Raw genomic sequence first — 27,565 nt, 5'->3', positions numbered from 1 at the left:
AGGCATGGAAAAGCCACCCAACCCCAACATGCCCACCTGCACAGGCCCTTCCCCGCTGTCCTGGTCAGAGCCAGCCGTCTGGAGGGAAGACTTCTCAGGGTCACACACACCGCCCACCCCAACCTGCTCTGCACCCATGCTGCTCAGTGCAGGGTCCAGAGCGACTTGAGTGACCCCCCTGTAGGCAACGCATGTCTCTGGCCTAGAAAACCCACACCTGGCCTGCAGTGGCGGAGGGGCCTTCTCAGTCAAGACCAGTGTGTGGAGCACATGAGGCCCTCGCCCCTTCAGAAAGACCCCCCTCCTCTGGGGTCAGGACTGAGCCCTCTGCCCCCTGCATGTTGCCAGCACCCACTCCCACTCTCCAGGACACCAGGGATGCAGAAGCAGCCACCGGAAACCCGGCTCCCAGACCAAAGGCTGCCCCAGGGCTGCCCAGTAGGAAGGCAGTGAACTCGCCTGGGCATCTGGAGGGGGCAGGGGAGCTGCAGCAGGGGAAGGGCAGGAGCACCTACAGGGCCAGGGGCAGCCAGGCCCGTTGGAGCTGAGATGGCTAAGAAGCAAGGCCCCCAGGGAGCTGGCTGGACCTGGGGACTGGCCAGATGCCAGCCGCACAGCCCAGCTCACTGCCCCACGGCGGCTGTGCAAGGTGTCCTGCGGGGCCAGAGGCTGCCCAGCACTTGGCCGTCTGGCTCCAGGAGGGGAAAGGGCAGTCCAGGCCCATAAGGGGATGGGAGGGGGCGGAGCTCAGGCACCCTGGCTGCTTCAATGCACGGGCTGGGCCTCAGGCCCCCCCGGAGCTCCGGGCCAGTCAACGGAGGGCAAGCAACAGCCTTCCGGAACCAGGCTGAGACCACCCAGGCCTGCTCCGGAGTGGCTCACCCCAGGACAAGAACGGGTCTGGTTCTCTGGAGAAGTCCGGGAGCAAGGCAGACCTCACCCCACCCCAGGACCCATGGAAAACGTGCTCAGCAGGAAAGAAGAGCAGAGTAGAGGACGCCAGGCACCTGCCTGGACTGCGCTGTAGTTGCCACGCCCCGGCGGCGAGCCCACAGGGAGGGGCTTCTCCTCCCTGACCGTGAGACATGTGGCCCGACCACCTGGCCGTTGAAGTTACAACAAATGGTTCTATTCGTACTTTCTAACCCTCCAGTTCCTCCCCCCAAAAAACTGTACATGAGTTTACAAACATATTAACATATAAATAATGAGAAGCGTCCTGGCGGGAGCCTCCCCGGCTCTTCTGTCTCTACGCCAGGGAACACCTCCAGGGGGCGCTGTGCCACAGCACGAAGCGCCGTGATGAGGGTCCTCCGCTGCGCCGCTCTGGGCGCGGTGCTGGCTTCTTCAGCGCCGCAGGTTCAACCACCACCATGTCTGAGGTGCCCACGGAAGACCGACACCACTCAGGGCTGTGCTACTGCCCACACCCAGTCATCGTTCCGGCTCGAGCTCCTGCTGGAAGGGGCGCCTCTTCTCCCGACAGTGCTTCTTGTGGGCGGGCCAGTCCTTCTGCTGGCACTGGGAGCCGCAGTACCGGGCCACCTGGCAGCGCCCACAGATGTTGAACTCCCGGAGCTGCAAGAACACAGAGCAGGGGCCTCACAGTCACACAGCGGTGGTACAGCCCCCATGGGGAGGACCCGCCCCCTGCTGGCTACAGAGGCAACAAGGGGCCCGAGTGGATGCAGGGAGTGCGGGCCCAGCCTGCGCACCACGGCCATACCTGCTTCTCGATCATCGTGCAGGGCGGGTAGTGGCACTCGTAGTAGGTGCAGGAGCTCTCCTCCTCCTCCACCACATCCCCATTTGCGTTGTAGAACCGTGTCACGTTCAGCACAGGGAACTGCTCCTCGATGGGGTCCGTGGGCAGCTGCTGGATCGCCAGCCAGTACAGGCTCTGCTCTCTGAGGGGGAGAAGGGGACCAGCTCCAGGCACAGGCGACCACGGTTGGGCTGCAGGGTGGGTGGGCTGCTTTCTCCTGCTCAGCAGGCCCCCACCCCAACTGCTGTTGAGGCCAACAGCCACTGCACTGCGTCTTTTCTCCACGTGACACCAAGTGCTCAGCACACTCTGTCTCCCCACACCCGGGACTGACGGGCGCACAGCAGGCATGGCAAACCGGTGGTCTCAGTCCCAACACCCAGCCTACCTGGGCAAGGCCAGGCAGCCCCTCTCCCTGCTCGTGGCCCCAGCAGCGCCTGCCTCAGCCCCTGGTCAGTCCTTCTCCCCTTCAATGCTGTGAATGGTGCCAAATCCTCCTAAACACCTGTCCTGTGAGAGTGGACAGCGAGGTGGCAACTGAGGAGCTGCACTGGCTACCAGAGCTGAGCGCAGCCTCTGACAGGTCCCACCTCAAGCTGGAGCAGTGCCTCCCCAGGTGCGGCTGGGGCAGGGAGTGGCCCACTCGGGAGCTGGGCTTCAAGGGAGGCACCGCCTGTACTTTGAGAGGAGATGGCACAGTGACCACGCCCGGGGCCAGGCCTGCAGGGACTTGGTTAAAAGAGGGAAGGGTCACCCTCACACAACACGGGACACAAAAACTCAAATGAAACGAGGACCTAAATGCAAGACCTTAAACAGCCCTGGCCGGGTGGATCAATAGGTTGGAGCATCACCCTGATGCACCAAGGTCACAGGCTCAATTCCCAGTCAGGGAACATACAAGAGTCAACCAATGATGCATCAATAAGTGGAACTACAAATCGATGTATCTCTCTCAGACAATTAAAAAAAAAAAAACCCTCAACAAAAGATCTAGAAAAAACACAGAACCAAAGCCACACCAAATGGGACTGGCCATGACCTCTCCAACGTGACCCCAAGGCCCAGGAGACCAGAGACAACACGGACGCATCAGGCTGCACAGTCATGGAGCCGCTGTGCACCACAGGTGCCGTCCTCGGAGTAAAAAGGCAACACAGGGAACGTGGGAAAACGCACACACCTGACAATGGACTCATGTCTGGAAGCCATAAAGGACTACTACACGTCAACAGCGAAATAAACACAATCTAAAAACAGACAAAGGGTTCCAGTCAAGACAGCGGCACAGGCAGACATGGCGCGCCCCTTCCCACGGCCATATCAAAATTACAACTAAAATACAAAACCACCATCACTCAGAACCATCAGAAATTGAGTTGAATGAAAGGCTGACAACCACGGAATAGAAGAAGCCACATCCGTCCAGACTGGGAGGAGGGGCGCAGATGCCGAAGGGGCGGGCCCCACACCCAAGGGTGGTGAATGAAAATTCGGGAGGGATACCTCAGCAGCGAGGAGTCCCCGCCCCACAGCAGGTCCCCAGGCCAGGGTTCCAGTCAGGAAGATAAGTCCCCACAACTCTGGCTGCAAAACCAGCAGGGACTGAGTTGGTGGAAGGAACATCTGGGGCCCCAAGCAGTTCCCCTTGAAGAAGCCGCACGCGGATGCACTCAGACTCACTGCCCCTGAGCTCCAGCCCCTTGGTGGCAGCTGGAATGGCACCAGGGGCGCGCAGGGAGAAACTGAGGTATCTGGTATCAAGGTGGGAGCTGGGGGACAGATTCCTCCCAGACAGAAAAGGGAACAGAGCCACAGAACGGGCAGGTGCCACCTCTGAGACTCCGTCAACCTGGCTCACACTGCCTGCCCCACTCGGGAGATCCCCTGAGGCTCCATTCCCACCCAACTTAGACCTGTGGTCGGTAGCTTCTCCCTATGAATGCCTGGTCTTGTCTCAAGCTTCCCAACTTCCTAAATCCTCTCAAACGAGCCCCAGGCCCAGCACTACCAACAACCAGATTAGATTTACAGCTTGGCTACACCTGGGAATCTCCAAGCCCAGCACAAGGAGCAGCCATCTCAGATTGCTGCCTCCGGCAGAACACAGGTGGGGGCTGACCTTGGCCTGCGCCACTGAGGAAATCCCAGGCCCAGCACATCCAGTGGACAGCTAAAGACCATGTTGGAGCACCACCACTCTGCCCCTGCACAGCTGATCCTCCCCAGACAGCAGAGGCTGGTGGTCAGTGGTCACAGCCACTCCTTGCAGCTGACCAGCCTGAATAAATCCCTCCCATTGACCTGCCAACAGCAACCAAGGCTCAACTACAAAGGAGGGTGTACTCAGCCCACCCGAAGGGCTGACCTCAGGTCAGGTACCCAACTTGGGTGATGGGGGAAGTGGTGTCCTGGACCCCACAGGACACCTACTACAGTAGGCCACGCTACCAAGTCACAGAGTCAAAGCAGCTCTGCCTAATACATAGAAACACACACAGGGAGGCTGCCAAAACAAGGAGACAAAGAAACACGGCCCAGATGGAAGAAGAGATCAGATCTCCAGAAAAAGGAGGTAAGTAACCTATCAGACTCCGAGTTCAACACACTGGTGGTCAGGACGCTCGAGGAACTCAGTGGGGACCTCAGCAGCATAGAAATGACCAGGTCACAAATGAAGGACACACTAACTGAAATAAAGAACAATTTACAGGGAAACATCAGTAGAGTGGATGAAGCCAAGAATCAAATCAATGATTTGGAACATAAGGAACAAAAAAACAACCCATCAGAATAAGAAGAGAAAAGAATCCAAAAAATGAGGAGAGTGTCAGCAGCCTCTGGGACAACTTCAATCATTCCAACATCCGCCTCATAGAGGTGCCAGAAGGAGAAGAGAGAAAGAGAAAAAAATGGAAATCTGTGTGAAAAAATAATGAAAGAAAACTTCCCTAATTTGGTGAAGGAAATAGACATGCAAGTCCAGGAAGCACAGAGAGTCCCAAACAAGATGGATGCAAAGAGGCCCCTCCAAGACACATCACAGTTAAAATGCCGGAGAGTAAACATAAAGAGAGAACCCTAAAAGCAACAAGAGAAAAGCAGTTAGTCACCTTCAGGAGAATTCCAGTAAGACTGTCAACTGACTTCACAAAAGAAACTTTACAGGCTGGGAGGGACTGGCAAGAAACATTCAAGGTCATGAAAAGCAGGGACCTACAGCCAAGGTTGCTCTACCCAGCAGAGCTGTCATTTAGAATCAAAGCGCAGATAAAGAGCTTCCCAGACAAGAAAAATTGAAAGGAGTTCATCATCACCAAACCATTATTACATGAAATGTTAAAAGGACTTATTTAATAAAAAGGTCAAAACTATGAACAAAAATGGAAATAATACATATCTGTTAATAACTGAATCTAGAAAACAAACTAAGCAAACAAGAAGAACAGACAGAATCATGGACACGGAGAGCATTTTGATGGTTGGTAGATGGGAGGGGGTGTGGGGGGTGGGTGAGGGGGTGGGGGGACTGAGTACAAATAGGTAGTCACAGAACTGCCCTGGGGACGTCAAATGCAGCACAGGAAATGGAGAAGCCAAAGAACTTGCACGTGTGACCCATGGACACGATCAAGGGTGGGGGGATGGCCTCAGGGAGTGGGGGTCCTGGGTGGAGGGGGAAAAAGGAGGAGAATCAGTACAACTGTAATACCATAATCAACAAAACACAATAAAAATAAGTAAATAAATAAATAAATAAAAGTAGCCCTGGCTGGTGTAGCTCAATGGATTGAACACCAGCCTGCAAAACAAAGGGTCGTTGGTTCGATTCCTAGTGGAGGCACATGCCTGGGTTGCAGACCAGGTCCCCAGTAGGGGGCATGTAAAAGGCAACCACACGTTGATGTTTCCCTCCCTCTCTTCCTCCCTCCCTTCCCCTCTCTAAAAATGAATAAATAAAACCTTCAAAAATTACTTTGAAATAAATGAATAAAATCTTAAAAAAAAAAAAAGGCCCTGACTGGTGTGGCTCAGTGGATTGAGCTCTAGCCTGCAAACCAAAAGGTCGCTGGTTCAATTCCCAGTTGGGGCACATGCTTGGGTTGCAGACCAGGTCCCCAGTGGGACCACAGAGGCAACCACACATTAATTTTTCTCTTCCTTTTTCTCCCTCCCCTCCCCTCTCTCTGAAAATAAAGTCTTAAAGGAAAAAAAGACAAAGGGAGGGGCGGGTAAAGGTGGAAGAGGCTATTGGGGGATAAATGGTAATGGAAAAAAAATACAATAAAAATGAACTATTTGCCCTGACTGGTGTGGCTCAGTGGACTGAGCACTGGCCTGCAGACTGAAGGGCTGCTGGTTTGATTCCACATCAGGGCACACGCCTGCATTGTAGGCCAGGTCCCCAGCCGGGGGGAAGGGGAAGGTTTGAGGTGCACGCCCTGACCCGTGTGGGGCCGTGGACACTGGCCTGCCCACCGAGCTGCCCTGCTCGTCTGCCACCACCGTCTTTGTTCTGTTTGTAGAACAGCCTTCCCTCCCCAGAGTGCGCAGCACAGTGAGCGGACATGAGCTAACTGGTGACCCCAGGTGTCCTCAGTGCCTCGGGGACGATGCCCCCGAGGAAAGCAAGCCTGCAGCTCCGGTGGCTGTGCCAGAGGAAGAACTGGACGCGTCAGCCCTGAGGCTGTCCACACCTCAGTTTGGGGAGCCACTAAGGACCCCTATCTTTGTTTCAATCTGGGGCCGGTTCCCCTCGCTTTCAACCCAAACTCTATAGAGTGACTGTTGTAAAAGGGTCGTTTCCTCTCAAGGACAGGGAACTCTAGGGCCACACTCTGACATTAGAGGAGAGAACCCAGGGGCTGTGGGCCCCAGCCCTGCCCTGCTTGCCTGAGAAGCCTGGCAGGAAGTGAGGGTATGCAGGGCCCTACAGAATAGGGCAGCACTGGCTAGGTATGGCCTCCACAGAACCTGGGGACAGCCCCTTCCCGCCAGGACCCAGGTCATTCTGCTGTGTCTGCCTCTGCTGCACAGGAGACGGCTGCAACGGTTCACCCAGTGTCACTTGCCAAGATCCCAAAAGACACTGTCCCGCCGAAGCTCATTGACGTCTGCCTGCTGGGGGCCACCACCACTGCCCGGAGGCCTGACAACACACACAGAAGCCCCAGGGAGCCCCGTGAATCCGGAATGCAGGTTCGTCCAGGGACACCCTGGCTCCTGGCTCCCGTCCTGCTGTGGGTCCCCCAGCTGATCCCAAGGCCCCACGCAGCTCCTGGCTGGGCTGCATCCCACCCACCACGTGGGCTGCCTGAGCCATCCTGAGCACAGGTGCTGTTTCAGATGAAGACCCTTCAGGGCGCTGGAGAAGTCCCACCCTCGCCAGGCATCCAGCCTTTGGAGACAGCCCCTCTCCCAGCAGGGCCGGTCACTACGAGACCAGCCCAGGAAGACAGTCATTGGAATGCTGCCTGTATCCGGGAAGAAAAGGAGGGCCCTCTGCTTTGCGGGACAGTGGCCGAGGCCCTCGGCTCACAGAAGCACCAGAACAGAGCTGAGATGTGGGCCCCCTTGGTGACAAGGGTTTGGAGGAGGCCGCCCTCAAGGGTGGCTCTGCCTCCATCGCCAGTCTGGAGAAGACCCACCTCTGTTTGCTGGATGTCTCTTCAGCTTTGGGCCGCCAGCCCCACGGCACCAGCTGCAGGTTGTCTAGGCGATTGTCCACGGTCACGGCGTTGAGATGCACGACCTGGAACCCAGGGGCAATGCCTCCCCTGTGCCGCTCCCTAGGACACAGACAACTCTCTTGATCGGCCTCCCAGACTTTCCCAGCATCTCAGCCGCGGGACCTGAACCGGGCCCTCATCACACTGATGGAGCAGCACCAGGAGCGAGGCTGCCCAAAATCCACGGTGTCAGCCCGTGGCCCAACCAGGACCATGTCAACAGTCCAGCCCCTGGATAAGCCTGGGCTGTAGGGAGCCAAGGCTGGAACCCCAGACCACCTGACATGCGGCCTAGAGAACACCCATCCGAGCGGCCCCTGCATGCACGCCAAGGACCGCAGCCCCTTCCTCACATGCCACTAACAGGCTCAGCGAGAGCCCGGCAGGGGCTATACGCCTTCCCCAGGGAGGCTGTGTGTCTCCCAGCAGGCAGAGGGACAGACAGGGCTCTCGGACTGGAGACGCAGGCTGCACCACTGGTGCCACAACACGCAGCCACTCCTGAGTTGGCGGCAGTGCCCGAAAGCGTGAGGGCAGGAGGCTGCCCGGCACCACACGCCCTGTGCACACCTGGACCATGCAGGCCCGGGGGGGGGGGGGGAGGCAAGCAACTCAAAATACCCACCACAGCAGCTCGTGGAGAAGCCTCCCTGACCCCCTTCCTCGATTTTTGTCAAAGGCATATGCAAATATCTTAGCACCATTTCCGTCTGCGTCTACTTCCATCCGGGCCTGAGAAAAAACAAGATGCGGGTGTGTTAAAAAGCCTCTAACTCTTGCCAACAGTTCAATTACCTCCTAGAAAAACCGAGTGATGTAAATGAGCCAGAGGGACAGGTGGCGGGCCTGTTCCTGGGACCCTTGGAGCCAACAAGAGCTAGAGAAATCAGTCACATCTCCACAGACGCTCTCCTGCATTTGAGCAAGGGACGCTCATGGACCACCGTGCCGCACACCGTGCACACGGGGAAATACACTCTCCTGCCCTTAAAAGAGCCCACAACCCAGTGAGAAAGAGAACCCTGCACATGAGACTATTGGAGAGGGAGGAGACCCAGAGGAGAGAGCGGGTCCAGTCTCATGGAGGGTCTCTGGGAGGGAGGAACGGGTGGGGGCAGCCTGGGGCAAGAACAGAAGCTGGTCAAGTTGAGACAGTGGAAGGCAGGGGCTCAGGAAGGAACAGGGACGAGGCCAGAAGACAGGTGGGTGGCACTAGATCATCTCCTAAGGAGCCAGGCCTTGTCCCCAGTTGAATTCGGTCACAAACATGGTACAACCAGTCTGTTTTCAAGGAAGAGTGGCAAGCAGGGTGGCCTCAGGGACGACCAGGGTCATGGAGGCAGCACTGAGACCCCGAGTCCTGAAAAAGGCTTCTGGGGCCCTCATGATCCACCCACCCAACCGCAGGCACAAAGGAAGTCCGTCCTTACCTCAAAGGAGTAGCCCTCCACCAGCGGGATGTCCTGCTCATCTATCAGGGTGTACTTGGTCTACAAATTAACCACATTTCAAAAGTTAAATTTGGGATGGGGTAAGGTACTGGTGATTGGCAGCAATGGCCTTTTCAAACTGAGAGGTCAGCAGGGTAGGGGTGTGGGCAGTTTACCACAAAAGGCAGAGAGACTGTGCCACAGGAGCAGGTATCAGGCTGCACTTCCCATCTGCATGAGACTAACCATCAGAACTGCTACCGAACTGGCCAACCTCTATTCTGTGCCTTTAATGAGCCACTAAACCTAGCCCACCATGGTGGTTTTGTTGGAGTGCAGGGCGGGGGCCCGAGTCGAAGCAGAATATCCAGAAGGTACCAATTAATGTTTACTGGTTAGGAAGGGTACTCAGTACACAACCGCCCACTGAATTGTCCTTTGTAGCTTTTTGTTCCAAATCAAAGCTTTAAAAAATGACAATGTAACCAATCCCTAAACTAAAGGGAGTCTCAGAGCTGATGGAAGCCCACCCTTCCCTAGTTAGAAAACCACGTCCCTCTTGCATGATGGGCAGGAAACAGTTCCCGAAAGGACCAATCTCAATCTCACTCTTGCTTGGAAAGCTTTTTTCTAGGATCTGAATCCGTTTTACCTTTATCTGACTGCCTCTGCTCCTCTCTCCCACCCGAAGCTTCCGCCGCTGGTGATGGGAACAGGGTTCCCATCCAGGGTAAGGTCCGTGGCTGGTGCAGCTGCACGGCCGGCCGGCTCCTGGAAACAGCCAAGCCTCAATGCCCACAGGTGCTAGGAAGCCCCAGCCTCGAACACGTGGAGGGCGGGGATAGGTATGGGAGAGAAGCAGAGGTAGGCCCTGCTCTGGTGAGGCCCACTGAGGCTCAGCCAGACTTGGCCACCACTCGCAGCGTGAGACCTGTGCGAAGCTCCACTAGGACCCGCAGGCAAGGAACGGCGCGCGCACACCGGTCTTGACAAGGACCGAGCGCGCCGCATCGTAAGGGCGCTGCGCTCCCCGCGCCGCAAGCGCAGCCTCTAGCCCCCTCCTCGCGGGCCGCGGCACACCGTCCGAGTCCCAAGGCCGCGGCCAGCGAAGGGCTGCCCCACGGGGACACGCCGCCGGCCCGCCACCCGCACAACCGCCGGGCCTCGCGCCCCCGGCCAGGCCCCGCGTCCCCGGCCCAGTCTCGCGCTCCCAGCCCAGCGCTCACCCGCCCAGCCCTCGGCCCCGCGCCGCTCACCTTTCCAGCTACCCGGCCGAGCCGCACGATGCCCAATTTGAAGTCGGTCATGGCCAGGCCTGCGCTCGGCCGGCGGCGCCGCTCCCTCGGGAGGCGCCGGACCGGGGCGGGGCCGCGGCGCGCCGGGCGAGCCGAGCGGGCGGGCAGGGTTCGGGTCCAGGCAGCCGGGCGGGACGAGGCTGGGCTGGGCCGGGCTCAGGCCGCTGCCGCTGCCGCCGCCACCGCCTCGCGCCCGCCGGACCTGCCACGCGCCGCCGCTATCGCCGCGCGCACCACCGCAAGCCGAGCCGGGGGCGGGGCGCGGCGCGGACACACCCCCGCCCGCCACCATCCGGCCAATAGCGAGGCGCGCACTGCACCGGCCGGCGCGCGCCGCCCCGCTGGGGCCAATGAGGAGCGGGCGAGTACGCAGGCGCACGGAGGAACAAGACGAGCGCGGGGGAGGGGCGCGGCCGGGGGGCGGTACCTCGCGGCCGCTCGGTGTACGTCAGTTTCGCGGGAAGCTTTGTGCAGACCTCCACGCGGTAGCCGCTCTCTGCCCCTGACCCCGCGCTTGAACCGCGATCTAGCGCCGGACGCTGCGTCCAGACCCCGCGCCGCCCCGACTCCTCGGTCCGCTCCTGGCTCCGCGCCCCGGAGCAGCCCTAAGGACCCCGCGGGTTCGGTCTCTGGAGGACTCGCAGCGGCCCCCCACGCCGGAAACGGCCCCGCGTGCGCGAGGCAACGGGCAGGGGCACCGGGTGAGGATGGGACCCCAGAGCCCCCGGCCGCCGAGGAGCCGGGCTGGCGGTCCTTGCCTGCAGAACGCGGGAAGAGCCCGGAGCTCAGCGCCCCTCCTCCCTCCTGGGTCACCGCGTCTCCTGCTCGCAGGAGCCTGGTCTGGACCTCGGCCGCCGCCCCAAGCCGGCCTACACCTACCTTCCCTGGGGCGCAGGCTCCTTACCCGAGGTGGGGTGACGCCCGGGGCGTGGAGAGCCTGGTCTAGGGACTCCCGGGCTGCCTTCTGTGTGGGGCCTGCCTACCACCCATGGCTCCTGGCAACCGCTTGGCCTTCACTCACCCCAGGACCCACTGAAGCTACGTAAATTTATATCTCAGGGAGGGTGGCCGAAAAGACTCAGGATGAATGAGTCTTTGGAAGGCGATGAATGCCTTGGGGGAAACACGGAGATCAGCAGCAGGGGTCGGGGGTCCCAGTGAAGGTGCGGAGCAGAGCAGGCCCTGTCGCCAGTTTGAACAAACAGTGAAAGGAGAAAGTGTGAGTCATGTTCACATAGGGGATCCCCGCAGGGAAGAGGCCAGTGCAAAGGCCCCAGACCGGGAACATTTCTGGTGCGTCTGAAAACAGGGGTGGCCCTTGGGACCAGACTGGAGTGGATGAGGGGCAATAGCCTCTTGTAAGGACTTTGACGTTTACACTTAGGAGTGAGGACGCAGTGAGACACCACTTCACCCTTGTCAGAATGGTCGTCAACAATAAATCAAACAACACTTGGCCAGTGTTGAGAAAAGGGAACCCTTGTGCATTGTTGCTGGGATTACAAACTGGTACAGCCACTGGGGAAAACAGCATGGAGATTCCTCAAAAAAAGATAAAAAATAGACCTGTCATGTAACCCCGCAATTCCGCTTCTGGGTATTTATCTGAAGAAACCCAAAACACTAATTTGAAAAGATATATGCACCCCTATGTTCATTGCAGCGTTGTTTACAATAGCCAAGATATGGATGCAGCCCAAGTGCCTATCCGGACAGAGGAGAAAGAAGTGCTGCATATATACAGTGGAATATCGCTCCACCATAGAAAGAATACAGTCTTACCATTTGTGACAGTATGGAGGGATCTAGAGGGTACTGTGCCAAGTGAAATAAATCAAAGACAGAAATGCCACATGAATTCACTGATATGTGGAATTTAAACAAAATAAATGAGCAAAACAGACACAGACTCATTGATACAGAGAATAAATTGATAGTTGCCAGGTGGAAGGGGGTTGGGCTGGTGGGTGAGAAAAAGGAAGGTATTAAGTACAAATCGCCACATGTAGAAACAGCCCCAGGGTGTAAAGTACAGACAGCATAGGGAATACAGTCAATAAAATTAACTATGTGTGGTGCCAGGTGGGTTCTACACTTCTCGGGGTGAAGACTTTGTAAATTATATAAATGCCTAATCACAATGTACAACTGAAACTAATACAATATCGTATGTCAGCTGTAATAGAAAAATAACAGAAGAGCAAAGGCCACGGGAGGATTCGAACAGGAGTAGCTTTTTAGTGAACCGCACTGGCTGATGGAGACAATAGTTCATGGGGAGAAAGAGTGGAGGGAAGGAGGCCGTTTAGAAGGTGCAAGTACCCAGCCCAGAGGTGATGGTGTTCGGACACGGGTGTGGCAGTGTTCTGTAGCAGTCAGGGCAGTCCTGGTCATGCTGCGGTAACAAACAACCCCAAGTTCTAGTGGCTTCCCAAATGTATTTCGTACTCGTGCTCCGTGGTAAGGCTACAGGCGGTTACCCTTGTGAGCCCCGGATTCAGGGGAGATCTTTGGCCTGGGGTGTCGATGTGGCACTCACTGTATCATACGCTCACTGCATTCCAAAGATCCCCATGCGAGAAATGCAGACAGGAAGGGAGGTCAAAGAGTGAGCCCTGGGCACTCCCATATTAAGGGGGAAGAGAGTCGGAAAGAGGAGGAGCCAGTAAGGAAAACCAAGAAGTTAGATGGAGGTAAGTCAGGAGAGGGCCGGGTGGAGAGTGTGTGTGGAAGGGACGGCTGGCCATGTCGAATGCTGCTGGTAGGTCCTGTAAGGGGGGGAATGGGAGTCAGTCAACAGGCTGAGCAACACAAGGGCACCGGTGTTTCGGGAAGCACAGTGTTCATGAAATGGTGTGGGGTAAGAAGGAATGGACGAAGAAGGTTGTAGACGGTGAGACAGACAACTCCTCCAAAGCTTTTTTTGCTAAAAGTGAGAGCAGGGAAACTGCCAGAACTAGAAAGAGAAGGGAAGTCAAGAGTAATTGTTTTTACAGTCAGAGAGGAAAGAGCATGTTTGTTCAACAGAATGACTCCCAAAGAGAAGTCGCCCTGGCTGGTGTAACTCGGTGGACTGAGCACAGGCCTGGGAACCGAAGAGTCACCAGTTTGGTTCCCAGTCAGGACGCATGCCTGGGTTGCAGGCCAGGTTCCCAGTAGGGGGCGTGTGAGAGGCAACCACACTCTGATGTTTCTCACCCTCTTTCTCCTTCCCTTCCCACTCTCTCTAAAAGTAAATAAATAAAAATATTTTAAGAAAGAGAGGAGAAGTTGATGGTGTAGAAAAGAGGTGGAAGCATTTTAGGAGAGGCGAGGAATGAGGAGCCGGCTCTAGATGGGAGCAGGGGCGGCTCAGGGACGGTGTGGAGGGGGTGAGGAGGCAGAAGTGTGGGGAATGATCTGATGAGAACTTTCCCATTTTTCAGTTAAGTTGAAAACAAGGTCATCAGCTGAAAGTGAGGAGAAGCCAGCAAAGGTTGGTGGTTTATGGAGGAAGGACGAGAGGTGACTGACTGACTGACTGGCTAGAAAACTAGAACGATGCAGGAGGAGGGCCCGGCAGTGTCAAGGGGGACCTGTCAGGAGGACTGTGTTTCTCTCCAGCCTGTTCAGGCTGCTCCAGAGAAGGCAAGGAGAAGAGAGACAGCTTGAGCCAAGAGCGGAGTCGTGCCAGGGTGAACGCACTGGAATGAGTGGGGACAGATGCGGGAGAACCTAAAAGAGAGTGGTCCCAGTGCTTGGCCATGGCATTGGAGCTGAGTGAGGAAAGGAGGGACAACAGCCAAGGGGGTGGGATAGGTAGGCTGGCATTGGGGTGCCGAGCAGACCGAGCTAGGACAGGAGGCGGTGGTCAGAGAAGCATGGACTTGGCGTTGTGAGGGGGCTGCAGCTGCTAGTGACGACAATCTTTTTCTGTTTTCTGCTGATGGGTAACAAGCCTTCCCAAGACTTCATGGCTTAAAACACCATCAGTTCACAATGTGTCACGATTCTGCAGTTGGCGCTCTTTCGCTCCACATGGTCTCAGGCGGCTCCTTCCTTGGTGAGAGGTGGCCGATTAGTGTTTCTCTCACCCATTGATGTTTCTCTCCCTTTCTTTCTGCCTCTCCACCTAAAAATAAGTAAATAAAATCTTTTTTAAAAAAAGAAAGTTAGGGGCCAAAGGCCTCATTTATTTTGAATTCTGTACATTTTAGTTCAAGCAGTAGAACCCTTGAAAAAAAAAAACCTGTGGCTTTTCTATGTATCAAACTGTAACCCACTTCATTAGACAGACGCTCATTGTAAATGTCTTCAGGAAGGTTCCTCCCTACTGTGGGCTACAAGTCGGGTGCAGTGGGACAATGACCCCAAAACTCTTGGAGCCCTTTTGTATGGCTTCTTGAATGGAAAAAGCCAATTGACCCTTTAAGCATTCTGCCAGGCGAATCAGATCACCAGGTACATTTTATGTCTTCCACGTTACCACAGACAATGTTCTCGCCATTTTCCTGCTGATACCTAACACAGGGCTCCCTCCCTCCAGCCTGCCCTGCCCAGGTCCACCTGTGGCCTCGTTCCAAGGTCAGTGCCACACTTCAGTGTTGTGGCAGTATCTCACTTCCAAGTACCAATGCCTGTTCCCATGACCTATTGGTGCATAACAGACCACCCGAGACTTCCTGGTTTAAAGGACCGTTTTTTCAAGGTTCTGTCATCTGGATTGAGCTCGGCTGGTTGGTCTGCGCTTGGCTGGCAGGTCAGCTGTCTCAAGTTGTCATCACAACTTCTTTTCTCCTTGTAAGTGTGGGATGCTCCACCCACACTGGTCCTGTGGCTCTTGACGCAGTTCCTGTGCTAGAAAGTTCTGGGACTTCAAAGCCCTGGCTGGTGTAGCTCAGTGGATTGAGCGCGGGCCTGCGAACCAGACAATCGTGGTCCGATTCCCAGTCAGGGCACATACTGGGGTTGCAGGCCGGTTCCCTGCAGGCCAGTTCCCAGCAGGGGATGCATGAAAGGCAACCATACATTGACGTTTCTCTCCCTCTCTCCTTCCCTTCCCCTCTAAAGATAAATAAATAAAATCTTTTAAAAAAAAGAAAGTTCTGGGACTTCAGACCGCAGGCCTGAGGACAGGCGGCTTCCCCTCCCTCTGTCTCGGGGGCCTGCCACCATGGGCTCGCTGCCTGGAGACCATCATGCTGGAAGACGTAAAATGTGCTTAATGATCTGATTTTCCTGGCAGATACTTAAAGGGTCAATTGGCTTTTTGCAAACTTGCCACCTGGAGAGGCCTGGTGGAAGATACCTGACCAGGTCTGTCACCTTGCCATACCTGACCCCACTCAGAGCAGAAGAGCCTGCAGCTGAGTGTGGCCTCGTTGTCACGGCCACAAGCGGGGTGGTTTGTTCTACGGCGGTAGCTGGCTGACATGGCCAGGGCCACGCAGCGACCACGGTCCCTGGGTGTGATCGACGCAGGAAGTCTCACGTGTCAGTCTCATGAGCCAGTGTCACACGTGTCCGGGCAACCTCTCTCACGGAGATTTCTTCAGCAGGGTGGCCAGGCATTTTTACACAGCAGCTCGGATGCGGAGAGAACGAGCTGAGAAGCTGCTGGGCCTCCTGAGGTCCCGCAACTAGTGCAGCACCTCCCATCGCGGCCCTGCCAGTCGCAGGGCCAGCAGGTCCCACGGGAGGGGGCGGAGCCCACCGGGTGGTGGGAGAGGCAATGCAGACACGGGGGGATGAGGGAAGGGGTGGGCAGACAGCTGTGCAGCCCGGACCAGCGAGGCCGTTGGAGAGAGCTGCTAGTCTGCTGGAGTCTTGGAGGACAGGACTCGGAGACGAGAACTGTACTGCTGGTGTTCTTTTATTTTCTTAAAGACTCATTTATTTATTTATTTTTAGGGGGAGGAGAAGGGAAGGAGAAAGAGGGTGAGAAACATTGATATGAGAAACATCCATTCATTGCCTCTCGTACGAGCGAGGATTGAAGTGCAAGGCAGGCATGTGCCCTGACTGGGATTCAACTGGCGACCCTTCAGTTCGCAGGCCAGTGCTCGAGCCACTGAGTCACTCAGCCAGGGTCTATTTTCTTTTTTCTTTAGATATTTATTTATTTCTCTTTAGAGAGGAAGGGAAGGAGAGAGGGAGAGAAATATCAATGTATGGTCGCCTCTCGTGAGTCCCCTGCTGGGAACTGGCCTGCAACCCAGGCATGTGCCCTGACTGGGAATTCAACTGCGATCATGTGGTTCGCAGGCCCGAGTTCAATCCACTGAGCTATACCCGCCAGGGCTATTTTCTTATTTATGATGCTTTGACATCTGGGAGCCCTTGCTGGCTGGGGAGGGACTAATTCCTAGAGACAGCAATTTTCTGAGACCATACCTTTTACATGCAAACCAATCCAGAGCCCATAGCCCCACCTCTCTTACTTATATCTATGTCTATATAAAATTTATTTATTTGAGAGAGACAGAAACGTTGATATTTTGCTGCTCCACTTCTTCATGCATCCATTGGTTGATTCTTGTATGTGCCCTGACCAGGGATCAAACCCACAACCTTGGCACCTTGGGACAATGCTCTAACTAACGGAGTTACCCGGCCTGGGCCCACCTCCTTTATGTAACCCACGCTTCGCGCCAGTATTTCTCTGCCGAACTCACCCCAGGGCCAGGTATTGGGCACCATAAGAGCACCCCTTAGCCCAGAGCCCACTGAGCTCATTCACGCTCTCCAACCTGAACGCGGTGATGCTGCCTGTGCTGCATCACCCACTCCTTGCCACAGAAAACACGGGACGGGCTCTGGGCCAGCCACCCCTGGCACTTCCCCATGTGGCCGGGTGGGGTGGCTCTCCCCTCCTCGTGGGTAAGTACTAAGCTCTTTCTTCAAGTAGTTGTCTGTGTCGGTCAACTCACCTGATTAAAACAAATGCTGGGTACATTTTTAAGACAGAGGCCAGGGGGTAGGAAGGATCACCTATGTGGATCCTGAAGTTACTAAGAATTCCTGCAAAGTGGTACTGGAGAGATGACAGTGCGTCAGGAGCCGACGTCACCAGGACATAAAGGGGACTGACCTGGCCTTGAACACGAGGGCAGCAGTAGAGGGTGGTGGGTTTTTATTCTGAGAAGGTGAGAGTTAATCCTGGGAGATTTTAGGGTAACAGGGAAGTGGTCTGGATGTGGACACAGGGGTCTGTAGCTACCTCCAGGCCTGGAGGTAGGTACAGAAGTTGTGTGCAAATAAACATCTACACTGGAGAGGCCCCAGGAGAGCCTGGGTGCTGGGGAGAAAGAGGAAGGGACTTTGGGACAAAGGTCAGGGCAGATGTGGGCAGCTTCCAGAACATCGATGAGTGGGTGATGCGGTCAGAGTGAAGGCCATGCAGGGCCGTTTGGGGGTCTGACTGTGGGAGACAGAGGGTATAAAGGCCACCCCTCTCGTGTCCTCATTCATTCTATCTTAGCGGCAGCCAAAGCGCCATCTCCCTCCCTCCTTCCTGAAAGCTTCATTCTTGATTTCTGTTGTGGACATTTGGCATTTTGGGCTGCCCACGATCTCCCTCCTTCCCCTGGGCGCGCTGAACTCCTGGTTCAGGAATTCCCCCGTTTGGCTCCGTGGTTAATTAGACCCCCTCTGGGGTACAGTACAGCAGGATGCTGCGGGAGCCAGGTGGGGCCTCCCTTTCCTCGCCTGGCCCGGCAGGACCTCTCCAGCCTGCAAGTCTCCTTTCCTTTTGCTTCAGGGCTAGATCAGATTTCTGTGGCTTTCACCTCAAACTGATGTCTTCAGCACCCTGCCTTGAGCTACCATCTACACACAAGTGTGTAACCACTTCTTAGTCCTTCATCTTCCACACCCCATACCTCGACGTCCTGCCTCAAGCACCCCGTATTTAACTAGCAGCGGTGGGCGCCCACTGCAAGCTTCCTAGAGCCAGCACAGCCTTCTCCTTCCCAGACTTTCCCGGTCTCCCTTGCGCACTCACCGTGCGCCGCAATTCTCTCGGCACAGAGCCGCTTTTTAAAGACGATACATGTTTAGATGTCTCTCGGCGCCCTGGAATCACGCGCATCCCGCCCCACGCAGCCCCACACCCACGTGTTCAGGGCTGGCTCCCAGCGTAGGCCGCCCCTAGGGGCCCACCCGGAGCCCCAGAACCGCGGCGCCCACACACCGGCCCGCCCTCCTGACGTCCTTCCGTGGAGTGACGCGCTGGGCGCAGCGAGGGACCTGGCCGTACGCCTGCCGCGCCCCGGCGCCCCTGTTCTCCGGCCACGGCAAGGCCCCGCCCCCTCCACAGGTGAGCCGATAGCTTTCCCGAGGCAGCAGGCGGCGCACGTGCGTCTGATTCCGGCGACCTGCCACGGACCTCCACCTTGCGGGCCAGGCCGGGGCTGCGGGCACACTGGCGGGGTCTGGGGGCCGGCGGGGGGTCGGGGGACAGGGCCAGGAAGGAACCCACCGGCCTAGGGGTGTGGCCGAGTTGGGGGCGGAAGGGGCGGGGGCGTGGCCGGGGCGGGGGATGGGTCTGGCCGGCGTAAGGCGGATTGAGGGCGTGTCCGACCGGGGCCACGCTGGGCCAGATCAGGGGCGTGGCCTGACCCGAGGGGTGGGTCGGTGGGCGGGGCGTCTCCAAGCACGGGGGCGGGGTCGAGGGCGTGTCGGACCGTGGCGGGGGGTGCAGGGAACACAGCGGGCCAGCAGGCGGGTGGGGGTGGCAGTGAGTGACGGTGCGGCCAGGCCCGCGGGCGGCATGGGGCGGGTGCAGCTCTTCGAGATCCGCCTGAGCCGCGGCCGCGTCGTCTACAGCCCCGGGGAACCGCTGGCAGGGACCGTGCGCGTATGCCTGGGGGCGCCGCTGCCTTTCCGAGGTGGGCGCGGGGTCGCCTCGGGGTGGGCCAGGCTGGGCGGGGTTCAGGTGGCTGCGCCCGCACCTAGGGCAGGGCCAGGGCTCCCGGAAGAGGCTACGGGTGGCGCTGAGCCTGGGAAAACCCCCTCGCCCCTCCTGCCAGCCCGGAGCTCCTGTGGGCTCTTAGGCGGGTTCCCCGGCTTCGGGGAGGTTGGGTGGGGCTGGCGGGTTGTGCAGACCCTCCGGGGTGGGAGGCCGGCCGCGGTCGGGGCAAAGTAGGGAGGCCTGGGTGGCCGTCTTCCTTCTCTGCCTTTCCTGTTCTCTCCGTCTCCCCGCCCCGGGGCGGGGGCTTAGAGCCAGTCCAGCTTGCTGAAGCCCACTCTGGCTAGACACACGCACGGCCTCCGATATTCCCTGTAGGATATGCAGGGTCCGCTGAGGCCTGCACCTGATGGGCCCTCACCTGGAGGCTGGGCTTTCCCTCCCACACAGCCAGGCTCCTGGTGCATCCCCTTCCTCTTCACAGACAGTCCCACCCGTGTGCAGGTCCCCGGTAGGGCCCACCCGGTACCCGTGCACTCCTGCACCCGCTTACATCCAGCTTAAGCTTGTCCTTGTGTGCTGGGGATTTTTCGCTCATACCTGCGTGCCCCAGGCCCCCGGCCCAGCCGGCATCTGGGAGCTGAACCTGAGCCCTCCTGGCCAGTCCCGCTGCTGGTGCAGACATCTGGGACTTCGGGACTGGGGATCGGGTTGCTGCAGTGGCCCTTGCTAGGGCTGTTCATAGGTGCTGGCTTCATCTGCTGTCCCAGGCGTAGACCGGGCTCCGGGTGGGACTTTGGGGCTCCATCTTCAGGGCGGGGGGTGTGGCAAAGGCACAGCGCGGGGATCCTTGGCTCCGAGTGCAAGGTTGTGTGGGGTGTCCCAGCTGGGCTGCTCCTCTACTCTGGGATCCTTGGCCAAAACCACAGCTGCTGGGCTTCCCCCTGCACCTTGACCTTCCAGACACCTGTGTGGTTGACAGCTCAGCGCTTCTGGTCCCTGCTGAGGACTGAAAGCCGCTAAACTCTTGGGACAGTCGCCCCTCTATGCTGGACAGGCCTCACCCGCCCCAGCATGTGACAGTGTGAGGCTACAGGGGTCTGAGAGGAAGCTGGTGCAGGTGCCTCTTGTTGGGGGTCCAGCCTCGTGGAGCTTCCTTCCGTGACCCGGTCGCCTCATTTCTGGTCTCTCTGGTTAGAGTGGGGTTTGGGTGAGAGTAGGTGTGGCAGGGGGCATAGTAGGAACAGTACAGCTCTTCCCTGGGGCACAAGTGACAGGTGAGACATGAGATGGGGCTAGAAGGCTCCTGGCTGAGGGGAGAGTGCCATGCAGGGCCACAGGAAGGAGGTGCAGGCTCGTGGCCGGGTGGACAAACGCACCACAGATGCCGGTGCTGCAGCCATCGCCTGGCACACCCACCCTGTCACCCTCCTGTAGTTGGGGTCCTGGACAGCAGGCCGATGTTGACCACAGTGAAGGGATGGCCTAAGCTGTGTGTGACTGGGCTGGGCTGAGCAGAGCCCCCTGGCCTTCATGTGGTGAGTGAGATACGTGGTGAGTGGATGTGAGCCGGGCCACAGAAGGCCTAGGGAGCCCCGCTGATGGTCCCCGCTGTGAAGGCGCCGGCCCCTGAGCAGGGAGAATGTGGGTGCTGCAGCTGCTCTGGGGCATTCTCCAGCCCCGCCTGGGTGTGAGAAAGGAGAGGTTGTGGGGGTTTTTTAATTAAAAAGCTTTATAATAAAAGCTTTATCCTGCTACCAGTCAGCGATACCATGGGGAGGCCTTCTCCTCCCCGGGCAGGACACAGAGGAAGGGACAGCCGCCAGCCCTACTAGCTCACTGTGCCCTTGTCACAGGCCAGATGCTGTCCTCTCTGTTTGCTGTGGTCCAACTCCACGAATCCTCACAGCAGCCCTGGGAGGTGGGCGCTGGTATGACAGATTTGGAGCCAGGACAGAGAAAAGTGGCTCGTGGGCTAAGCTTTAGTGAAGGGATGTGGCAAAGGCCAGGCTGCTCCAGGTCTATGGGACCTGGCAGGTGGTGGGAGAGACCTATGGGAGCAGAGGAGGGGCAAACAGAAGTCTTCATGGTCAGACCGTGGACGGATGGGGGGGGTTGCTGGCCAGGTGATAGGGCTGGCTGGAGAGGACAGCTCTAGAAGTCACTCTGGAACAAGGTCTGCATGATGACTTTCCTTAGAGAACCAGAGCAGCCCTATGTGTCCAGACATGAATGCCTGTCCGTTCCGCACCTGCCTCTCTTGCACGTGGAGCATCGGCACAGCTGAGCGGTCGCAAACCCAGGTGGCAGGGCTCGGTGGCTCCACAGCCGGAGTGGTGCCGTGTGGTGGAGGCTTACGGAGCACACCTGACCCCGTCCTAGGCCGTGGGCACACACTCCGGTATGAGGGCCACGCTGTCCTCTAGGGGCAGATGCCCCCCGCAAGGGGCAGGACGACGTGCTGTGTGGGGTCCCCCCACCGTGCCCCCATTGTTCCCCCGTGGAGAAGAAGGTGGACAGGAACGGGCCGGTCTGACTCCAAGACAGTGACTGGAGGCTGTTCACGCAGTCAGGGCTCCCCAGGGGATCTCCGTGTGTCCGGGTGAAGTGGGGCTCTGCAAGGGCATTGGGAAGGTCTCAGACCTCCAGTCCCTCTGGGAGAACCCAAGGGTTGATTTGATACTGTTTGTTTTTGGGGGGTCAGGTGTACCCACAGCTTGTTCACCTGAATTCAGGGGGCCAGGGCCAGGTGGGGTAAGCAAGTCTTTTAGCCACAAGCTCGTAGACAAATGGGCTGTGCCTGAACCGTGGGCCAGGGTGAGCAGAGGCCCTCCAGGGTCCTGCGTGAACAGAGTGTGGTTCCAAGACCTGCTGGGTGGGTCTGTCCTGCCTGGCACTTCTCCGGGCCCCGTGTCAGCCTGCGTTTGGTCGCTGTGATGTCAAAATATCCAATAGTTTGATATTAAATATCAAATATTTAATTTTTGCTAATTTGAGTGTCTATAGTGGTAAGTCCTCTGCCTTTCCCTGACTTTTGGTGAGGTGGACACCTGCTCCTGTTATCTGCTGCTGTGTAAACTCCCGAGTGACAAATCGTCCCCGAACCAAGTGGTTTAAACAACCATTTTATGATGTCCCACGGCATTGTGGGTAGGCATTCAGACACAGGTGGGCAGGGCAGTTTTTCGGCTCATGTGTCATCCTCTGGAGTGACGTGGTAGGGCTCGGCTGGCACCGGACCAGTCTGGGGACCACTGCACCCCTTCTGGCACACTCTGTCGGTCCCAGTGTCCCCAAGGCAGCCAGATTCAAGGGGCGAATGTGCCCTGTCCACGGGGAAGGTTAAAGCTTCTCCCTAGGTCACAGTCACCCCTCTCCTGTGTGCCTGTCTGTCCCCTGCCTGGTTGCTCTTGGGCTGTGTTGGTTTGCAGGAGCCCTGGTGTCCCAGATTTCATGGTGGGAACACTTGCGGGTCTGGACCCAGGAGGGCCTGGATGACGGACTTGGAATTAGAAAGCAGGGCTGAGGTCCGGAGGTGAGCCTGGGCTGGCACAGAGGCTGAGGGCTGGTCACAGTGGGGCCCGAGGACAAGCCAGGGTCATGAAGGAAGTTGTGTGTGCTCAGGGTGACCCACAGGAAGCTGCATCAGCAAGGTGGGGCCATTCTGGGGAGGTTGTGGACATGGCTGGTGGGACTGACTGGGGCTGACCCCTGGTGCTGGGCACTGGGGACACCAGGTTCTTCCTGCCTGGTGGCTCTACCAGGAAGGTATCAGATTCCGAGTCAGTTTCCCTTCACCTGATTATTAAGTCACAGGAGGAAATGGTACTGGGCAGAGATGTATCAGGTGCGACTGAAGTCTTTGGCCTTGACTCAGCCCTGCAGCTCCGCTGCCTGTCACCGAGCTTCCGCCCTGCTCCTTGCTTGGGTCCAGCCACGGCCTTCCCACTGTCCTGGACTCTGAGCGTGTGTGTGGGACTGTGAAGTTCGAGTTCCTGACCCCAGAACCATGTGGGGGGACGGCTTCTGCTGCCGAGGGTGGCGCTTCCACTGGGGAGTTGTAGGGAGAACCCCGCCTTCTCTGGACGCAGGAAATCAGCTCTCCTGGGCAGTGCTGGCCCAGGAAGTCAAGTCCCCACTCTGCAGCATGTCAGAATTGGGTGCTTCTGCTGGTCGGGCAGGTCTGACCACATTCCTGGGAGGGCCGGAAGTGGGCCCCCAGCCTAACTGACTTGCCTGTGAGGCAGCATGAAGCTGAGGGGTCAGAGGTCATCAGTGGCCCAGGCCTCCCTTCCTCATCATTACCCCAGGCAGCCCCAGTAGAGAGCTGGGTTCTCAGGTCTAGTGGGCTCAGGTGCGGCTAGAGCCACGGTTACCAAGTTGGGGGTTGCCCAGGGGTCCTCTGGGTGACCCCTGGGGCCCTCCTGGGCTGCAGAACAGATGGCACTCCATTCCTCACCACCCTGGCTCCCTGTCAACACCCCAGAATGGGGGCATGGGCAGGAGATGTCTCCTAAAGGCAGCAGACCATTTGCTGGCCTTCTCGGAGCCTGATTGGGTGGGACTGCCCGGCACCTGGGTGCTGCCAGCCCCACTGGAACCCTGTGCTGGGGCAGGAAGGGGCCCGAGCCAGCAGCTCCCTGGGGCTCACACGGTCCCCCCTTCTTGCAGCCATCCGAGTGAGCTGCACAGGTTCCTGCAGGGTCTCCAGCAAGGCCAATGATGCTGCGTGGGTGGTGGAGGAGGGCTATTTCAACAGCACTCTGTCGCTGGCTGACAAGGGTGAGTCTGTCTGGGAGCCCGTCTGTCCGCCCCACCTCCTCAGTCTGCCTCTGGGAACCCTACATGTGCCCATCCTCTCCCTGCGCTGTGCACCCGGATGGACTTCTTGCCCTGGCAGATGCTGGGCTTCGTCCTGTGGGGGCTGGGTGGCTGAAGGGGCCAGCTTCTCCTGGGTTTGGGTGGGCTCCTGCCCCTGGAACAGCCCTGGCCCCCACTGTTCGAGCCAAGCTCTTGTCCCCCATCCTTTGCCCTGGCCATGACCTTATGCTGCTGTGGTGCTGGATACAGAGGCTGGGAGTCCCAGAAGCCAATGCAGTGTGAGGCAGCTGGCTACAGTGCCTGCTTCTTCCTGGGCGGTGTGGTGTCCCCTTGGGCCCCTGAGGCCCCTGCGCCCTCTGCGCCCTCACCCTCCCTCCTGTCTCTGCAGGGAGCCTGCCCACTGGAGAGCACAACTTCCCTTTCCAGTTTCTGCTTCCTGGTGAGGGCCCAGCCTGGCCAGGCCTGGTGGTGGCAGTTGGTGGGGGAGGGTGGGAGGTGGGGGGATGGTGGGATGCCAGTCTCTGCTCTTTCTCCAGCCACCGCACCCACGTCTTTCGAGGGCCCTTTTGGGAAGATTGTGCACCAGGTGAGGGCCACCATTGACACGCCACGCTTTTCCAAGGGTCACCAGTGCAGCTGTGTCTTCTACATCTTGAGCCCCCTGAACCTGAACAGCATCCCAGATATTGAGGTGAGGAGGGGCTGGCGGCCCCCTGGGTGGCCCCCACCTTTGCCCAATGTCCTGTCCCCATCCGAGGTACAGGGGCCAGGGTCTGAAAGAACAGTGACCTCCGTCCTCAGCTGACTGTGCTTTGTCTAGGGTTGGGGCATGGCAGGGCTGAGTGGCCTTGTCCAGGCTCCACAGGGGTCCAGCCAGCCCCCCCACCAACCCCTTCCCCACCCTTCCCACCCCCAGCAACCCAATGTGGCCTCTGCCACCAAGAAGTTCTCCTACAAGCTGGTGAAGACGGGCAGCGTGGTCCTCACAGCCAGCACAGACCTCCGAGGCTATGTGGTGGGGCAGGTGCTGCGGCTGCAGGTGGACATTGAGAACCAGTCGGGCAAGGACACCAGCCCTGTCATGGCCAGTCTGCTGCAGGTCAGAGTCCCCCTGGGATGGTGGATGGGCAGGTGGCTGGCCTCTCGGTGCTCACAGACTGGCCCTTCCCCAGAAAGTGTCCTACAAGGCCAAGCGCTGGATCTACGATGTGCGGACCATCGCGGAGGTGGAGGGTGCTGGTGTCAAGGCCTGGAGACAGACGCAGTGGCAAGAACAGATCCTGGTGCCTGCCCTGCCTCAGTCTGCCCTGCCAGGCTGCAGCCTCATCCACGTGGACTACTACCTACAGGTACTGGAGTTGGGGGGATGGCTTGGGGGAGTGGGCCTGGTGACCTGGGCCCTCACCCCCCATCCCTTGCAGGTCTCCCTGAAGGCGCCTGAAGCCTCCGTGACCCTCCCGGTCTTCATCGGCAATATCGCTGTGAACCAAGCCCCGCTGAGCCCCCGGCCAGGCCTTGGGCCACCTGCTGGGGCTCTGCCCTTGGTGGTGCCCTCTGCACCGCCCCAGGAGGAAGCAGAGGCAGCTGCTGGCCACCCCCACTTTGCAGACCCTGCTTCCCTCATCACCCAGAGCCATTTGCAGCCGCCACTGCCTGGCGGTGCTGATCCCTGTCCTCTGGACGGCAGCCCTGCTTCCCACCCTGTGCCCCCTACCTTGTGCATCTCCACAGGTGCCACCGTGCCCTACTTTGCAGAGGGGTCGGGAGGGGCAGTGCCCACCATTGGTACCTTGATTCTCCCCCCAGAGTACAGTTCCTGGGGCCACCCCTATGGTAAGTGGGGGCCTGGGGCCTGGTGGGGGAGGGGTGGTGTGTGCCACTAGCCCCTTACAGACTTTGCTCTCTCTCTACAGAGGCTCCTCCGTCCTACGAGCAGAGCTGCAGCGGTGCGGACCCGGGCCTGACCCCAGGGAGCTGACCCTGAACCGATCCGCCTTCTCCAGGCGGGCTGACCTTTGCTGTGGGACTCAGGGCCTCGTGCCTTCACTCCCAGCCTGGCCTGGCCTACTCAGGACTCTTCACGCCCTGCCGGGCCCTCTTCCTCCCCTGGGCCTCCTCTTTGGCCCCCTGCAGTCGGCCTCTCCTAGCAGCAGGGACTGGACGGACAGGTGTAAATAAAGCTCTTCATTTGTAGTGCGGGCGCAGGTCGGCCTCTCGGGCGCCCTCCTGTGTCTGGATGTGGGGGCCTAGCGAGGGGGCCCTTCCCTGATCACGCCCCCATCCTCTGGTGTGTGTGTGTGGGGTGCTTGGCCCGCCCATTTCCTCCACTGAGCCCCTCCCCCCGCGCCCAGGCCACGCCCCTTTCAAGGCCCCACCTCTTCCTGGGCAAGTCCCTCCTCCGATTGGTCCCTCTTCCTTCCGGGTGTCTTGGAGCGCAAGCAGCCCGGTGGAGCAAGAGGTAGAGTTGGTGCTTGGACTCCTGGAGCTCCCTAGGGATATACCCAGGGAGCCAGGTTTAATGTATGGAGTTCTGGCCCTAATTTAAAATGGGTTTGTGAAAGGGAGAAGGCCACCCTGTTCCACTTCGTAAATACACCCTTGGGCCGCCACTTATGCATCATTTCAGGCAGCGCAGTTTAGACCTCCTGCGCTGGAGATCAGGTCGGGCGAGGAGAGGGTCGCCCTTAGCCTTGGCCTCGGGTGTCACGTCTGTCTGGGACTGCTTCTCACCTCCCGTCCAGTATGACCACTCAGGCCAGCCCCCACTCAGGCTAGCCCCCGAGGTCGGTATTACTAAGGGCTGTCATTTAACTCTTAAGGAACCCAAGTGCGAATAAAAAGCCGGGGTTTTGCCGAAAGACGTTTCTCAAAGGGACATCCTTGCAGATGTTCCAGGTCCTTCCTGGTCAGTGATCCTGGAACAAACTTCGGGAAACACTGGAGATGGGGTTAAGGCTTTGGATTCGAAGTCCTGCTTGCCATATGGTGCAGGGTAAGCCTGGCTCAGTTACCTTAGTCTGTAACAAGCTCATGGGGCTAGGAGGGGATGGTCGAGCCCCTGTATCCCCAATGTGACAAGTTTATTTCTTGGAATGTCTAACAGTCCAGAGGTGGAGGATCTGGGTCTGGTAATGGAGTAATGGAGTTGTTATTCTTTGTCCAGACTCTGTGCCCCCCCCCCTCCCCCCGCCAACACACACACTCTGTACAGGGCGGCTATTCGAGTTTTCGCCATCACCCCGCTTACTGGGCCTGCACCTCCAACTTTTGCACGCATCCCACTGGCCATCCTTTGCTGTTGGAAATGTGCTCTTTAGCGGGCTGCCATGTATGTACTCGGCCAAATGTTACTGTTTGTAGAAGAGGGAAAGGATGAATACCAGAGAATAGCATGCCACAAACGGGGTAATCTAAAATCTTTGCCAGGAGCTGTGGCCTCTGTCGAAAGGGAAGTCCACCTGTGTTCCAATTTTATCACTGCCTCCTGGCAGTGGTGTGGCCTTCAGTGTACTTAACGCCCTTGCTATGGTTTGCACATTTACCGAATGTGGGTAAAGCACAGTGTCCATCTACGACCGACCCGATGGTCAGAGTTAATAGTCACATGCTAAGAACAGCGTCTGACACAAGTTACCTGG

At 58.0% G+C, this 27,565-nt stretch overlaps 2 protein-coding genes across 4 annotated transcripts; one reads left to right on the top strand and one right to left on the bottom strand.

Moving 5' to 3' along the window:
* Positions 1-1,107: 1,107 nt before the first annotated feature.
* Positions 1,108-10,447, bottom strand: ZMYND19 (zinc finger MYND-type containing 19). The gene is made up of 6 exons (XM_037127835.2): positions 10,181-10,447; positions 8,925-8,984; positions 8,120-8,226; positions 7,414-7,554; positions 1,727-1,907; positions 1,108-1,578 (listed from the first exon to the last, which is right to left on the bottom strand). The coding sequence occupies exons 1-6, from the start codon at positions 10,229-10,231 to the stop codon at positions 1,435-1,437; spliced, it is 684 nt and encodes a 227-aa protein (XP_036983730.1). The 5' UTR covers positions 10,232-10,447; the 3' UTR covers positions 1,108-1,434.
* Positions 10,448-18,427: 7,980 nt separating this feature from the next.
* ARRDC1 (arrestin domain containing 1) lies at positions 18,428-26,120 on the top strand. Of its 3 annotated transcripts, none has more exons than XM_053667666.1 (8): positions 18,428-18,515; positions 23,778-23,888; positions 24,316-24,366; positions 24,550-24,618; positions 24,844-25,026; positions 25,100-25,276; positions 25,349-25,760; positions 25,841-26,120. In XM_053667666.1, exons 2-8 carry the CDS (start codon positions 23,826-23,828, stop codon positions 25,903-25,905), a joined length of 1,020 nt encoding a protein of 339 aa, XP_053523641.1. In that variant the 5' UTR covers positions 18,428-18,515; positions 23,778-23,825; the 3' UTR covers positions 25,906-26,120. The 3 variants fall into 3 exon arrangements, with proteins under 3 accessions (XP_053523641.1, XP_036983702.1, XP_053523640.1); XM_037127807.2 differs by lacking the exon at positions 18,428-18,515 and adding an exon at positions 18,932-19,086 and having other exon boundaries at positions 24,464-24,618; XM_053667665.1 differs by lacking the exon at positions 18,428-18,515 and adding an exon at positions 18,995-19,086.
* The last annotated feature ends 1,445 nt before the right edge of the window (positions 26,121-27,565 follow it).

This window comes from Artibeus jamaicensis, unplaced genomic scaffold, assembly GCF_021234435.1.
Source record: "Artibeus jamaicensis isolate MK-2021 breed Jamaican fruit bat unplaced genomic scaffold, CSHL_Jam_final contig_471, whole genome shotgun sequence".
Classification (NCBI taxonomy): domain Eukaryota; kingdom Metazoa; phylum Chordata; class Mammalia; order Chiroptera; family Phyllostomidae; genus Artibeus; species Artibeus jamaicensis.
This window is presented reverse-complemented; position numbering and strand designations above follow the sequence as displayed.